The following is a 15,152-nucleotide window of genomic DNA, read 5'->3' on the forward strand; positions in this document are numbered from 1 at the left end:
TGCATGGAACGGCGCAAGGATCGCAGGAGGACGACCAAGGTAATTGATTCCTGTCCGAACGAGATATTTACATACGCTAATGGCGTGCTTTCGGCTTATTTGGCTCTCGTATTCGCCACGTTTCGCTTCGTGTGTTCATCTCTGCGTATCTTACTAGTGGCATGATACACGCGATTTCAGAATCGAACAGAGCTCGAATTTCTTGTTTCTGTGTAGTATACTCGAATTGTTTCGGATAAGTAACCGCTTTCGAAGGCCGATGAATAATCGTCTCGTTGATAGCCTCGCTTCCAAAGACTTTTAATTGTCATTGACATCGGCTTAATGCAGACGTCACGTTCTGATAGATGGTAATTATGGGTAATTATGGCGAACGGATGAACGTTTGATGGCACGATGACGAGTTAATCGTGAATTTTTTTCCTTGTTTGGTAGAAGAATTTTAACCCTGCTACGATCCTCAAATCTTTGTATTTCAATCTCGTTCTCATTTTAACAAAGAAAAAGAATTTATGACGTTTCGAGGAAATGTTTAATATGAAGCTGAAATGAAAAATCATGCATACCAATACGACCTTTTTTTTTATATTTTGCTTAGGTTAAGGATATTCTCTTAGAATAATATAATTGAAAAATCGAAAATGACCGAAAGAATAAAAATATGCAAATTACTTTGGAAAGTTGCTTCAAAGAATTTTCAAAGTTTCCGAAATTCATTTCTAATTCCAGAAAACCATCCAAAACACTGTATATAAATTTTAAACCGAAAAAAAACGGACTAACAAGTAACACACGCACACTTATATACCAAGATAGAACCACACCTCTGCAATTAAAATTTTATCAGTGAACTAATATTAGACTGCAAATTTTTGTACAAACTTACAATTTTTATGAACACGATTAAAAACGGAACTTAAGTGGAAATATCTTCTTATACTTTGCATACTTTATATATTTTTACATATTATATACATTCTATACATTTCTGCATTTTTAAATTTTGCATATATGCATAACAATCCGTAATCTACTGGTTATAACGAGTTACCATAGTTTTTAAAGTTTACCACTAGAAACCACTAAATCCATCAACCTCTCTACCTCTGAATCCCAAAGCGAACTAGAAGCGCACTCACACAAAGAATTGACTGGCTCATTAATGGCACGAGAAACAGGGTCCGAAGCGAAGGCAGCGTTGAAATTCATCACGAAGCTGGTCAGTGTCACGTCGGAATCTCGGGGTCGCTTAGGAACACCCGAACCTGGAACAGGCTCACATTGTTCGCGACGATTCCCTCGACACGATTATACCTAACTGGAGAGTCTAACTCTCTATCGGGTTTCTACACGCTCACCCACGTGGCGTATCGGCGGAGCACACGGCGGAGCGGAAGACGCGCGACGCACGGGCAGCAAGCGCACGTGTCGCGCTTTTCTAGCTCGGTATTACGCGCTTGGGAGCAAACAACGAAATAAGAGCATCAGATAGGCGGCCCCACGGTCGTGCCTCTCCCCGTGGTACACTTCATAAATAACTCCGGTTTCTCGACCCACACACGGCCACGCGAGCGCACGCTCGCTCATTGCTTTCCGCCTCTCTCCTATCTAAGGTGGACCGAGAGGGTAATCGTCGAGGTACGCGTCCACTCAAGAGTAAAACTATCGCGAGGTGCTCTCGAGAGTATTTCTCGTAAGTGAACACTACGTTGAGAAACACGACTATCCGAGTCACTATCAGATAGGATAGAGAATGAGAGTCGCTCTCAAAGCGGTATCCACTTGCGAGAAACACCCTCGAGAGCAACTCACGATTGTTTAACTTTAGAGTAAACGAGTACCTTTACGTACCTTACATAGCGGATGTTTATGGATTTGTAGGGAAGGGACATGGTTAAAAAGTGCCAAATCTGTACCGTTTTGAGCCTAAAATTGTAAGAAAATATCATATATCGTATACTTTGTCGTCAATGATTGATTGAGAAAGTATCGTCCGAAAAAAAAGAATAAAATATAACGATGGTTCTTCGTATTTATTATATTCCATTTTGTTTTGGAAGTAAGTTATAACGTAATAACTTATCGCATTTTGTTAATAGAAATTGATAACAATTTATGCGAATGTTTATGCAATTTTATATCTTTATAAACATGTAGGTACGACACAACAACAAGTTTTTTACTTTGAATGTTTTGTATATTCTTACATGTTATATGCATTTTGTAGATTTGTGAAACCTTAAGCCAAAAATGCATACGCATCTTTTGTCTGGTTATTAATTAACAATTTGTCCAATATGCTTTTACATGCTATATAAATATCTACTTTCCTTTACAGAATAGGATTCAATTTCTTGCACTCCATGCATTCATTTCGCAAGTTATGATCACTTGAAGTGAGAAACTTCCAATTCGTTGTTTCGCGAATCATTCCATACACAATTTCACTTCGTACTTAATTTTCTTTTATCATCCAAACACTAGCTAATTGTAAGTTTCTCGGCTGAGAGATCTCCATTTTGGTAATCATCTTGTATTCTTTTAAATACAATAATAAAATGCAACATTCAAGTGCAAATGTTCGATCGTTAGACGGTGAACGAATGTTTATTTACACTTTCATTTTACTAAATTATTGTTAACCAGATTTAACGACTAATAATTAGCCTCAAACAGTTATATATATAAAAGTTTCGTATACATATATAAAATACATTAATAGCCCAACGCAATTAATAAAGTTGCCTTCTTGACGAAAGAATCGACTGTAAGAAACTTCAAAAGAGAAAAAGATATTACTAAATTTTACGAAAGCGTAGGGAGAGTCATGATATAAACTCCACACTATACTGCGCACCGTAATAGTCGTAACCCGAGGATGAAGAACGCGACTGAGAAAACGTGTCGACGGTGTTCTGTCTTTCTTGTAGTAGATTTAACCGAGGAGCGTTATTAACCCAAATTGGCCGTGCTTCGTGCCCTTATCCAATCCCACGCGAGCTACGTACTTCTATGCCGACACGGGAATTATATCGCCCCGGGGCTGTAACTGGTCACGTGTTCTGACTCGTTCTGGATGCACGTTTTGATGGGGTAGGGATGTGGAATTGAATTTCACAGGAATTTGAGGAGGATAGATCGGTCTGTGTATTTCGTTTGTTCGATACTTCGTATTTCATATTTCAAATTTCTCAGGTGTATTTCAAGACACAATGGAAAATAAATCGGTTTGTATTAGAAAATCATTAAAAACGTGAAAAGAAGATTTCAAGTGTAAAAAATAGGAAATTACAAAAATAATATTGTACTATTGTTTCTTAGAGTCTATTTTTTGTAACAATTACGTTTGGTAAATAATTGTTTTGTAAGCTTCCAAATAATTTTTCACTTTTGTTGAAAAGAAGAAAGAAGAAGGCTAATCAATTTATTTAATTGTTCATTTTTTATATTTCTTTTGCAGTGAATGTGCATCTCGATCTGTTATTATGCGCAGATTGGAACTCTCTGGTTCTTAACTCGCGAAAATGCTCGTACCATCAATAAGCGGTATTTTGCATCTCCAAAGCTACTCTCGCAAGTTAAACCAATTTCAAAGAAAGGAGCGAGGCGCTAGGACGGTGTGCAGAATTCAGCCGTGATCCGCAACTCGTGCAAGCATTTGGGAATATGTAAATACCGGATTACACGCGGCGAGCAAGGTTTCCGAACGAAGTGTCAGCCGCGAAAGAGCTTACAGGAACAATGGTGGATCGTGACTGGCGTAGATCGATACGATTCGACGTGTATGCTCATGGTGTTAGTGTGCCACGGGCCAACCTATGTAAATCTAGACGGACAACGCTGTAAGTAAGCTTGATCCGTTCTAAGAATAGCGGGACAATATGTTCCACGTTGAATCCAAGAAATCGGTTTGTTCGTTTCGCAATCGAACCTCTGCGAACCTTTCAACATCCTCGCTTCTCGTCGACCGGACGTATCGATCAAAATATAAAATAATAAGATCAAAGAACACAAACGCGGTACAATTTCGATCGATCTGTTGAAGAAAATCGTTGTATACCGCGTTCTTCGTCGCGATTGAGAAGATATCACGTATTCGCTCACAACTCGAATTATTATAAATTACAATTTCGAGCGAGTAGGTTTAGCCGAGTTGGTCAAGAGTCGAGTTTTATGTTACACAATTGCGTTGAGAATACTAAGTGTCTTTCCTTTCTTTTTCTTTCGTCTGAGTATGTTTGATACGATGCCTTAGGCAGTTAAAGTTCGCCTTATTACGCGCTTAAAACCTGTAAGTGTAGGTGTAGATTTATTGACAATTAGGATTGGCTTCTTGAGCTTCAATGTGTGTGGACAGGAAACATTTCCAAAAACCTGTACGCGTCTGAATTAAATCAAGTGGCATTAGCTTTCTGAGTAATAAATTGTGGGATAGGTGTTCTTTCTGATTTTGAATAGGAATTCATTACGATTGTATCTTGCTATTTTGTTAATTAGTGTATTGTTGTGTGCTTTGTTCAGTGTTCTTCGCATGAGTGAGTTCTACAATATGGGTCATAATGTCTGTCTTTCGGCTTCCACATGTCATTTTCGCAAACTGTAGCCGCGAGTGGTGTCAAGAATGATTCTTACAAATATGTTCTGTACTCTTTGTGCGTTGTGCGTGTATTTTGTAGACAGCGGACTCGAATTGTTCTCATTGTTTCATGAATGGCTGGCTTCCAGGTGATTTGCATAGAGTACTAACAATAAGCGTGCAAAATAATTTTCGATAATTGCGTTTTCGTTGGTGTTGCCAGTCCGCATCTACAATTACCTACCTAAATGATTGATCTTGGCTAGAAAATCCGAAGGGATCTCGCGACGGAGCAACAGTTCTCGATTTTATTGGGGGTGCGTCTGAAATTTCAGAACCATCGTCATCGGTGTTGGTCGACTGCTTAGAAATCTCAGTTTACAATTCCGATTTTATTCTTACGTCTCAACAGAAATAGATAAAAAAGGAGGAAATTGATTTTGCACGAGATCGGTAGAAAATGTGCGGATTCGTCGATTCGCAGGCTGAGACTGCTGACACATATCGAAAACTTGCCAGCACCATCGTTCCTCGAAATAAACATCGTTCGCTTCCAAAGAGCGAAGAAATTCGAGCCGCTTAGGTATTCCGTTTGATTATTCAGCGTCTGGCAGCCGTTAGCAGACGCTTCGTCATATTAACATTCTCGAAATACAAAACCACCATTCAGAGAAGGGAAACATCGATAGACTACGGCCCTGGTTGTGTATTGCGCATGCATTGAATATCGGCGTGCCGTGATTCGAGTCGATGCTTGCATTTCGAAACGCCTTGTCGAAAGTCGTGTCGATGGTTTTTTCGATTAATTGCTCCATTAATTGTCGAGATATTGTTGCTTGTTCGGTCCTTGAATTGTTTCGTCGCGTCAGCATGAGCTTGGAGTTTTTAAGGAGGTTATTTCCTTCCTCGAATGACTTTTGTTTCAACATCTCTCCTGGTTTTTCTAGCGTCATTTTTCATAGAATATGGAGTTAAGTCGTCGGGAAATAGATATAATATTTCGAGAGGTGGAAAAATAGATGCATATGTCAGGTACTTTAACGGCAAATGACTTTCGAGTGTTGTTTTTATAGGTAAAATCTCCAGGGAATAATTGATTCTCTACAGGCAACGTGAAATTGTAAAAGTGGAATCTTGACAATAAATCAGAGTTCAAGAAACTCATGGTAATCGTATTGTCACTGAGCAGATTTCAATTCAAATCAAATTCCAATGCACTTGAAATAAAGCTTTACGTGGAACCTACAGTTTGCTATACTACGGATGTTTATGCGAATTCATATTTTTATAAACGCAACTAAAAGAGCAAGATCTAGTCAGAGATTTGTCTCACTTACCAAGTATTACAACAGATACTATACTTTAGATATCTTATATACTTTTGTATATTCCATGCATTCCGTAAATTGTTACGCCCGTAAATTTTCCATAAATACATCAAAATTCACAGTCCATTTATTACTGAAAGTATATGACGATATATCTAACAATCGGTTAGTGAACCTTAAAATCTGCTAATCCTCTAAAATACAAGAAGAAGTAGGAGAGTAGAAGAATGTTCAAAAAATTCCACGAGCTCAAAAACAGGTCTGTCGGCAAAAACTAAATTGAAAGCAGAGGCCGATTAATCGATGACACACTCACAACATACTTCAACTTGTCTGTTCTACGAAAACACACGTCCAGAAGTATCGAGCGGTATAAAATCCATCGATTTCTTACCAATGAACTCGCATCTGACAGTCATCGAGCACAAGGCAGTCGTGTTCACCGTCAGTCGGTTGATCTTCATGGTGAACATCGGTAAATGCGCGCTGGCCAAAAGTCCAGGGGCAAAAGAAACCCGAACGACCATTTCTGTGGCACGTGGAACGCACGAAAATGCCCGGCTTCTTCTGCCTCGCGAGCAAAGGGCCGCGTTTCGCGAACGGCAGCACGATAAACGGCGCCTTAGAAAAAACTTGGAAGACGATCCGGTACGTGAGACGCGAGACAAACGGCTAATCTTGGACGGTGTACCTTCGTCCCTTCGATAGGTCCGTGGCCCTTTCTGGCATCGTGCTTATGGCGCTCGAACACTCATTCTGATTTATTCCTGCTCATAGCGATGCGTGTCTCGTTCGCGGTCTAAGTAGAATAGGACGTCGCCGGTCAGACTATTAGATAGGCGACGCGTCGCGTTTAACTGACGCGGGACGAGTTTTTGCTTCCCTTGGATTATACAGGCTACTTTGGCATGATGAAATCTGTAGAATGTTTTGTGTACTGTTACTTAACGCAGATATTAACAATATCAGAGCATAGTAAATATATGAAGAATACTTGATTACCTTGTTTGTCTCTAGAGTCTCTTGAAAAAGAACTAATACTGATAATAGAAGTGCTAAGAAGACCAATATGTCTTAAGAATATTAATACGTTTCAAGAATACTATCTGATTGTTTAAAGACTTTTTCAACATAGTTTCCAATTTTATAATTATGTCTTTTTATATTTGTACCCCGGGAACATATTTACCCCAAAGCATTTTATTCAGCGTCAAGATTTTAAAATAAAATTCACTTTTCTATCACAATCTAAATTCCGAAGAATCTATAATACGACTTTAAAGAATCAAATATTACGTTCTATCAAATTTTCTAATTTTATACCACCAAATTCCAATTACTTACGTGCTCCAAAACATCTTCCTCATCGACTTCAAGATTCCAAAATATACATATCATTCTCCCTCTATTTAAGGGAGGGACTAACCATAGATAAAAGGGCATGAACTTTTAACCTAATTTAATAGTACAAGAGACTACGACTTAATCTCTCTGTCGATCCATTGCAACAAATTCTCGTTTAATGCGCTGCAACGCGAATCTGCCATGATCTCGAGCAAGATTCCAGCAAACGAAACCAGAACGAGAAAGATAGAGGAGGCAGAAGCCTTCGCAGCAGCGTTTTTCTACGAGGACAGATAATCATCGTTCGCTCCAGCAGCGTGTCACCGGATAGCACTTATCAGTAAGAGATTGACGACGAGGTCTGCGAGCGAAGGCAGTCACCAACCGCGGCGCGGAAGCGTGTGGGGGATAGAGAGCAAGGCACCGAGGCATAGAGCGATGCTGAAACGGGAGAGAAAAGCAAACGTGGAGGGAATGAAACGAAGCCAGACCCCCCACTTGCTGTTCGCGAGTGGCGGCGCGTGTCAACCTTGCCTTGTCCTTGAAACCACGCGACCGCGACCGTACAACGAGCCAAGTCGCTTCGGAACTTTACTAGACGCTCTCGCTCGGTTCTAGCCGTTCTAGGAATCAGCTGATTGACCGACAAAAGAGGAATTCCTAGTGGCTCCTGTGGTCGCATTTTCGCGGACCTGCACAGACACGAAATAATTAACGTTGTCTGCCATGGAAACGACTGACAATGAGTTCCCATTCTTCGTCTTTTTTCTCGAGGCTCGGTTCGAGAACCTGCTTGGAAGAAGGCTTGAACAATTGCTCTTACGTCATGATCCTAACCACTAGTTTCGTCCTTTGAACGAATAATTTCTAGTTTGCGCCGATGTTCTTGAAAATATCTTTGGAAGATTGAAACTGTGATTCATGTTTTCTAGAGAAATATTATATTAGTATTTAATTACAGAAGCGACTATATTTTGCCTTAGATATGTAATTTATCAGATTATTTAATGGTTTTATTTTTTAGATGTAGTATATTGCGAAAATTATTATGTTTTGTTTAGCATAATGATAATAGTATTATTTTCTGTCTGTTTTTGTTAAGACATTTTTATACTTGAAAGTATTCAATTACTGATTCTTCTAAAACTTTTTATTATATTGTGGTGATGAAATGGAAGTTCAAACTGCAGCACTGCAGAAAACGATTAGCCATTTCGATTCGTGGTGTTCATAAGTACATACATGAATGTAGAAAAATTCCATTGCCTTGACCTATGAACTTTTACACGTGGTTTTATAACTTAATGGATTTACGTAAAATCATGTAACACAAGTTGCTTAAAAGTTAACAAAAACCCGTAGTTTACATTTTCACCTTCTTCGTTTTTATTTCAGAAGCTTGGCATACTAAGCAGAGAATATTTTCTAATAACTGTCCACTTCTATCGATCCATACCAAAGCATCAAATCTCACCGGCGAGTTACGGAAGCACAAAAACGAAAAGGTAAATTAAACACAGTTCTAGAATATATGTATCAATCATTCGAATAATTATCATTACCACGTAGCTTGTACCGTGTCACGCGACTCGAAGGTTGCGTCGTTTCTTTGTACGAACAGTCTTTTTATCTGTTATGCCGTGTCATTCGCAATTTTAGTGGCAACCCGAAAGTCGCGCGGTTCATTCAGTTAGAAACAAAAGACTAAAAAAAAGATAGAAAAGGAGAAAAAAATTTCTCTTTTCTCCGAGTAGAGATTCTTTTCTTGTCTGTAGTAATAGGGATCCGCAGATAATGATTCGACGACGCGAAAAATCATGTGATTTAATTAAATTAGCCGGTGAAATTATGCGACTCGATTATCATCCTAATGACCATTAGAGGCAAACTCCAGGGTCGGGGCTAATAAATAAAAGAACGTTTCCCCGAACGGAGGACTGGTTCAAGTTGTGAACTGGCAATTATGGCCGCGTTTCGACGCGAAGAAATGATCCTTCTCGTAGCATTGTCGCCATGGAAATCGTACGTGAGAGGTTAGAGATGAGAATCCGGTCAGATCTCGGTATCTCGTGAGACCTGTTTGTCGGAGATTTTACGTAACAAAAGATAACCAACTCGTCGGCGCGTAGATAACTAGGAATTCTAGCTCCCGTGTCTGTTACTTATGCAACATGTCAGCTAGTGTAAGATGGGCACTTTTGTACCTAGAAACCATACGATATACGTATATACTTAGAACAGCACTGTTAAGTATGTACAATTGGTGCAATTAATGTGCCGGAGTTGTAAAGTAAAATATTAAGTGGTGACATCCATTGGGATAATCATATATATCACCATACCATATAGGATCAAACATTGAAATAATTTTCAAAGATCATTTATAAAATGACGTTTAAAATTTTTATATAATGTATGCGATTAACTTTGTCTTGTATGTATTTTCAATTCCATTTAAGTTATTTAAGCTTCAAATGAATAATAAATTCAATCAGCCAATATATACAAAATTTTCTTTAAATCTATTACGAGGGAACAGACAACTGTAAATTAAATCATACTGTGTTAAACGATGCTCAAGTTTCTTATTCCCTTTTATATGCCTCGAACTGCAATTCCAACTCTCAATTACACCAATTTCAACACTTAGTCTATTTTAAAACCCAACTATGTACTCGTATATACCTCCTTCCAACTGTACATTCGAAAGGAAATTATCGAATGGTCACGAGTTGCCATTGAAACTCATCAACCAGATTGAAAATACTTTATGCTCTTCTATTTATATGTATGCATTTCCTCGTTCGTTACTACGAAAAGTATAACACGACTGGAAGCGTTATTTACTTTGACCCTAGCGCCGGATTTGCGATCGAAAACGATAAGGTGCTACCGCGCAACTTGTCATTCAACGTGATATTGCGTGTGCGCTACTTCTGCGCCGTAAATTGCGGTGCCAGAGACGCCACCGGCCAGCCAGAGGTGCATTATGGTAATGCACCGGCATCGTGGTTTCTTGTAAAATCCAGACGCCTAGGCAACGGTCCAAAATTTCCTCTAGTCACTTCCTGCTTTCGAAACTGCATCACCAATAGCATGTATTATGTCTAGACATCGATATTAAACACTCTAATCTCGAATACGAAATCTTTTACTATTCAACAACAAAAAAAGTCTATATACAATCTGTACAATAATAGCAAATAATAGCATAACGAGGAGACGATAAATATAGCCTCTTGGAAACCTTTCACCGTTCGATACAGCATAGTGTCTTCGATGACGTTTCTAAATATCAATCCAAAGAATTTTCCGATCTGGAAGCGTGGCTCGACTCTCTGGAAAATTACTCATAGTTGATTACGGGAGAAAGTCGACAACGATAATCAGTTATCAAAGTCTCGAGATTAGATTCTCCTCGTTGCCTGATAATTTCGAATCCGTGACTTCTTCCGTTCCACTCTCCACGTGTATTCTTTTGTGATTAGCACGATTCAGGAGAATGGTTTGATCGAATTGCAGACGCCCTCTGTGATCCTTGCGAGGCGAAAAGGGCACGACTTTCGAAGGTACAAGGGCCTCACAGTGTTCGAGGATCCATCACCAGGAGGCAGCAGGTTCTTGTCGACCCACGTTTTCGGCCTAGCTCGGTGGTAGAGATACGAATTTCGGGTCCTCGTCGGGTGCCAGGACCACGAAAGGAGCCCCCCAACACCGGTTTAATACAGGAGAACTTACGATATTCTCCTTCAGGTGGCAGCACCTCGGCGGCAATGCTCAGGTACCTTCGCTCAGTATGCATTGGGAGCTGCAGCGGCGCAGATGGTGCATAGGGCCCCACTTGTAATAGTTTTGAAGCATTTAGCTAGACTACCTGCGAAATACTCTTTCGTATGATAGAATGCTCTTATAGGATTATACTCTGTTCTCTTAAACTTGGTATGGCTACGAGTAAATTGTATTCGAAGAGTAAAAACTTGGAATAATGAACGATCGATCTTTGCTTCTTTCGTATTTATCTCTTTTCGTATATTATCGATCTTAGATTGCTAATATAATTAAACGAAGATTCGTTCAAGACTGGAAGCAACGTTAAAGTTGAGAAACGTAGACTAAACTTACGATAGAAAAATTGCACTTAAAAAAGATGAAGTTTGAATCTGAAAAGATTGATTTAGAAATTGGTAAATCTAAAAGAGGTAATGGAGGTAAGGGAACGAGGAAATAAACGAGACCAATAATTGAGTTTTGACAAAGAGATCAATATTTATTTGATGCTCTTGTTGATAAGCGTCGATCTTTTGTTCTATTCTCAGGATAGAGAGGAATTTATAAATTTTCTCCGCACTCGATATAAATATAAATTAGGACAGATCATACTCATACGATCACGCTCAGCCTCTCACGCTCTCCTGCTCCTCTTCTTTCACGCACAAGGCTTAAGTAATCTACAAACTAGGCGATTTCGCAGTTAGTTTTACATACGTTCCTCGTACTTATTACAACCACGGTACACGGCAAAACACTCGCTTGGCCGTTTTCTCCGTACAAGAAACAGAATGGAAGACCTCGGTGATTCTTGTTGCGTAAGGCACTTAAAATATGATATTCGTCTAACGTTATATACAAAAGGAAAAAGGAAATCAAAATAGAACGCGAAAACATCGTAGAGGAAGGAAAGAAACAGGAAACAGGACGATACCGATGAAACGAAAAATGATGAAAAAAGATTTACGAAGGGTTATTTTTTAAATCCAGGTTCTCGACGAATACGATGTTTAACTGATAAAATAAAACAATATTTACAAGGCACTGTATAAGGCACTGCCTCATAGGCTACTGGCCGACTGCACACACTCGGGAAATATCGAATTCTCACGGTTTGACAGCGACAAGATCCTAGCTCGCAGGACACCTTTCACCCTAACAAAAACACGACTTCGAAAACGCGATACGTAAGGAACAATGATCCGTGTCCCGCGGGACTGTTCTCCACCCAATCCACGTCTCTTCCGCCGAAGCGTATATATCACTCGAGACATGTCTTCTTCACCCGCGATCGATTATACAGCAATTAGCCCAAATTTTCTTTGATATCTTGACCCCAATGAGCAACGCGAAAATTCAGTTTCACTCTTGACGACTCTTTACCACGGCCTCCACGGTTTATCTTCCACTTCTGGCACAACGCTCTTCCTCATCACCAATGCAAGAGGTTTCTGAAGAGGAGGACTGTATACACGAGGATCGAATTCTGGATCGCTTGTGTAACCGTTGGCTGGCGACGTCGCGACGTCTCTGTGACTGTTTCCATTGGTGTAAGCTGCAGGTTGTTCGCGGAAAGTCGCTGGAGGTGCTTCGAATGCTACTGGACTCGCCGCCGACGTGGACGTCGAGCTAGCAGAAGATGACGAGGACGATGCCGATGCCGTGCTAGCCGTTCTCTGAGGAATTGGGATCAGAGTTGGCAGAGGCGAGGTTGGCGCCGGAGATGCGGCTGGTGACGTAACAGGAGTCGCTTTTGCACCCGCTGGGAGCACCAATGCGATGTCTCCATTTGGTAATCTCGTTGGGACCAATTGAAGACCCGTGCCATTCGCGTTCGTGAAGAAGATCCCGTTTGATTGTTGCACCTGAATCCTCGGGGTTGCGTCCACTTGAGGCAGAATGTGCACTTGGAGCTGCGTAGTCGGTGGCGCCGGTTGGACAGGCTGCTGATTCGTCGCCTGCGTGTTGTTGCTTGCCTCAACCGGACCAAGGTAGGTGGCCAAGTGGGCCATCAAACGTCTCTTCACCGAGGCGTCCAGCCCGGGAAACCTGCCAACCTCACCGGCGCATTCCGTGAAACCAGCACGGAATTTGTTTAGTACGTTCGGATCGGTCGCGGCCGCCAGGGCAACCTGTTGACGCTGGAGCGATTCCAGGTGTTTCACTGTCATCTCCAGAATGTCGGCCTTCTCCAGTTTCGAATGTCGCGATGGCTGTAATCGCAAACATAATACCGCGATTATATAACAGTTCGGATCATAGATAGCTGAATTTTGGATAAAAGTCGCGAAAAATTTGCAGTTGCGTTCTAAGTCTTATCTATATCGAACCTTTCACCAATTTTTTGTTAATTAATCCGAAATTAACGATATCGATAGTAATTTCGACCGATTTCTTACTAAAGAATTTTTCAAGACAACGAAATAATAATACGATTTCCTTTCTAATTTAAATTCATGGTTCTATGGAACAAGTCATGATTTTGAGCGCGAATTTTCAATTAAAATGTTATATTATCTATAGATAAAATTCAAAGAGAAGAAAAAGTTGACGATTGAAAATCGAATAACATGCGGGGGAGCGTTCGAATTACATGATGTCAAGATACTTACGTCTTTTTTCATGGCGTCCAGTATGAGGGTCTTCAGGTCGTTTAGGCAGTTGTTAATGCGGGCTCGTCGCCGTTTTTCCATAATCGGTTTATTGCTCTGTAACAAAAAGAGGATAGTCAGGTCAGGCACGTTGCCGAGTTACTTCAATTAATCGTTCGTTGCAAAGCATCGTTTGGTCAACGGTGCAAAATCGACACAATACTCTGTGTTTCCATTCTTTCCAAGAAAGACAAACATTCGTCGAGACTAATGCACTTTAATAATCATCGACAAAATTGTATTTCCCAATGTCAACCATGACTCGTCGATCTCTTTCATTGTATTTGTGGTCTACTTTCATTTATTTATTATTTATTATATAATATATTATATTATATTATTTATTCTATAATTATTAAAAACACTATTTTCAAACTTTCTTCCAAAATTCACTGATTATAGTTTCGTGACAATGAAAAAGCCGCATGTTCAAACATCCTTCGAAAATTCTTAGACAGTCTCGAAAGACCGTCTCAGAAGCTTCAAAAGATTTTCGACTTCATGGATCGACCAGTCTCGTGACAATGAAAACGTTCCAAATCAATAAATTCCCGAAAGGACGTGAAATCTTGATAGAGACACTAACCCGCCGATTCTCTCCAGATCTTCTCGTAGTGGTAGTCGTGGTAGTGGTTTGCGCAGGAGGTTGTCCAGCTTCCTGGGGCACGTGTTGCGCCGGCGGCGTAGCACCGACAGTGACACCGCCTGTTGGCATCGTGGCACCCACTCCGGTCACCATCGTCCCGAAACAGTTCTTATATCACAAAACAGAAATCAAACGAGAAATTCGACAAATCGTTTAACACAATTTGCCGTTCTGCTACACACTGCACTGTTAATCCAAAGTAACGATCTTTCTAGCGAGTGTTCACTAAAACGTATGGCCAGGCTGGTGTTTTGCACTCGTAATCCAAGTGACTGATCAAACGATAATCGAAGAATATTCGAAGAGGGTAGTTCGTATATTATTTCTCGAACGAGAGAACAGAGTAAAGAGAACGTCGTCTCTCCACACGTCCCTTGCTCGCTCAACTCTCTCACTGAACTCCGACCACTCGGAACGGGCGTCAGAGCACGACTGACTGAACGAACGACGAACGTCTTCTGTCGTCTCGTCGAAGCGTGCCACCCGATGGAATGCCCGATGGAGGCGCTGCCACTTTAAGGGTGGGGGCAAACGGCGACCAGCCGACACAGGAGGGGATAGCGCGTGACGGTTTAACCTGGACTTCCCTTCCACCACCGAATTCCGACGGTCGGTCGGCACCCGGTTGCCTTTAAGTGCCCCCACCCAGGGCATGAACCCCCTTCCAGGTTCCTCTAAACCGACGACCGTGCCGGGTTGCCTCGCGCAAATCCCCACCAGAGAACCCGACTCCCGGACTCGGATCGATTCGATTTTTGTGCACTGTCATCGACTGTTTTTCCCTCCTTTCTCTCATACTCCTTTTCTCTTTGTGGAAAATACGTTTCACCACCCTTCGA

At 40.8% G+C, this 15,152-nt stretch overlaps 2 protein-coding genes across 2 annotated transcripts in view; one reads left to right on the plus strand and one right to left on the minus strand.

The window, feature by feature from the left end:
• Positions 1-11,188, plus strand: part of LOC143303342 (uncharacterized) — a 341,675-nt gene extending 330,487 nt beyond the window's left edge. The window contains exons 4-5 of the mRNA XM_076622706.1: positions 8,644-8,753; positions 10,771-11,188. Coding sequence (XP_076478821.1) covers positions 8,644-8,753; positions 10,771-10,905 — 245 coding nt within the window. The 3' untranslated portion in view covers positions 10,906-11,188. The remainder of the gene's footprint in view (positions 1-8,643; positions 8,754-10,770) is intronic.
• A 301-nt stretch (positions 11,189-11,489) lies between these two features.
• On the minus strand, positions 11,490-14,807 carry hry (bHLH transcriptional repressor hairy). The gene is made up of 3 exons (XM_033342235.2): positions 14,254-14,807; positions 13,629-13,724; positions 11,490-13,229 (listed from the first exon to the last, which is right to left on the minus strand). The coding sequence occupies exons 1-3, from the start codon at positions 14,404-14,406 to the stop codon at positions 12,396-12,398; spliced, it is 1,083 nt and encodes a 360-aa protein (XP_033198126.1). The 5' UTR covers positions 14,407-14,807; the 3' UTR covers positions 11,490-12,395.
• Positions 14,808-15,152: the final 345 nt, after the last annotated feature.

Source organism: Bombus vancouverensis, chromosome 11 (genome assembly GCF_051014615.1).
Source record: "Bombus vancouverensis nearcticus chromosome 11, iyBomVanc1_principal, whole genome shotgun sequence".
In the NCBI taxonomy this organism is placed as follows: Eukaryota; Metazoa; Arthropoda; class Insecta; order Hymenoptera; family Apidae; genus Bombus; species Bombus vancouverensis.

Coding starts and splice junctions, on each gene's coding strand:
- hry (XM_033342235.2), bottom strand. CDS start 14,406: ATGGTGACCGGAGTGGGTGCCACGATGCCAACAGGCGGTGTCACTGTC. Junction 13,725..14,253: donor GATCTGGAGAGAATCGGCGG/GTTAGTGTCTCT, acceptor TTTTTGTTACAG/AGCAATAAACCGATTATGGA. Junction 13,230..13,628: donor TGGACGCCATGAAAAAAGAC/GTAAGTATCTTG, acceptor TTGCGATTACAG/CCATCGCGACATTCGAAACT.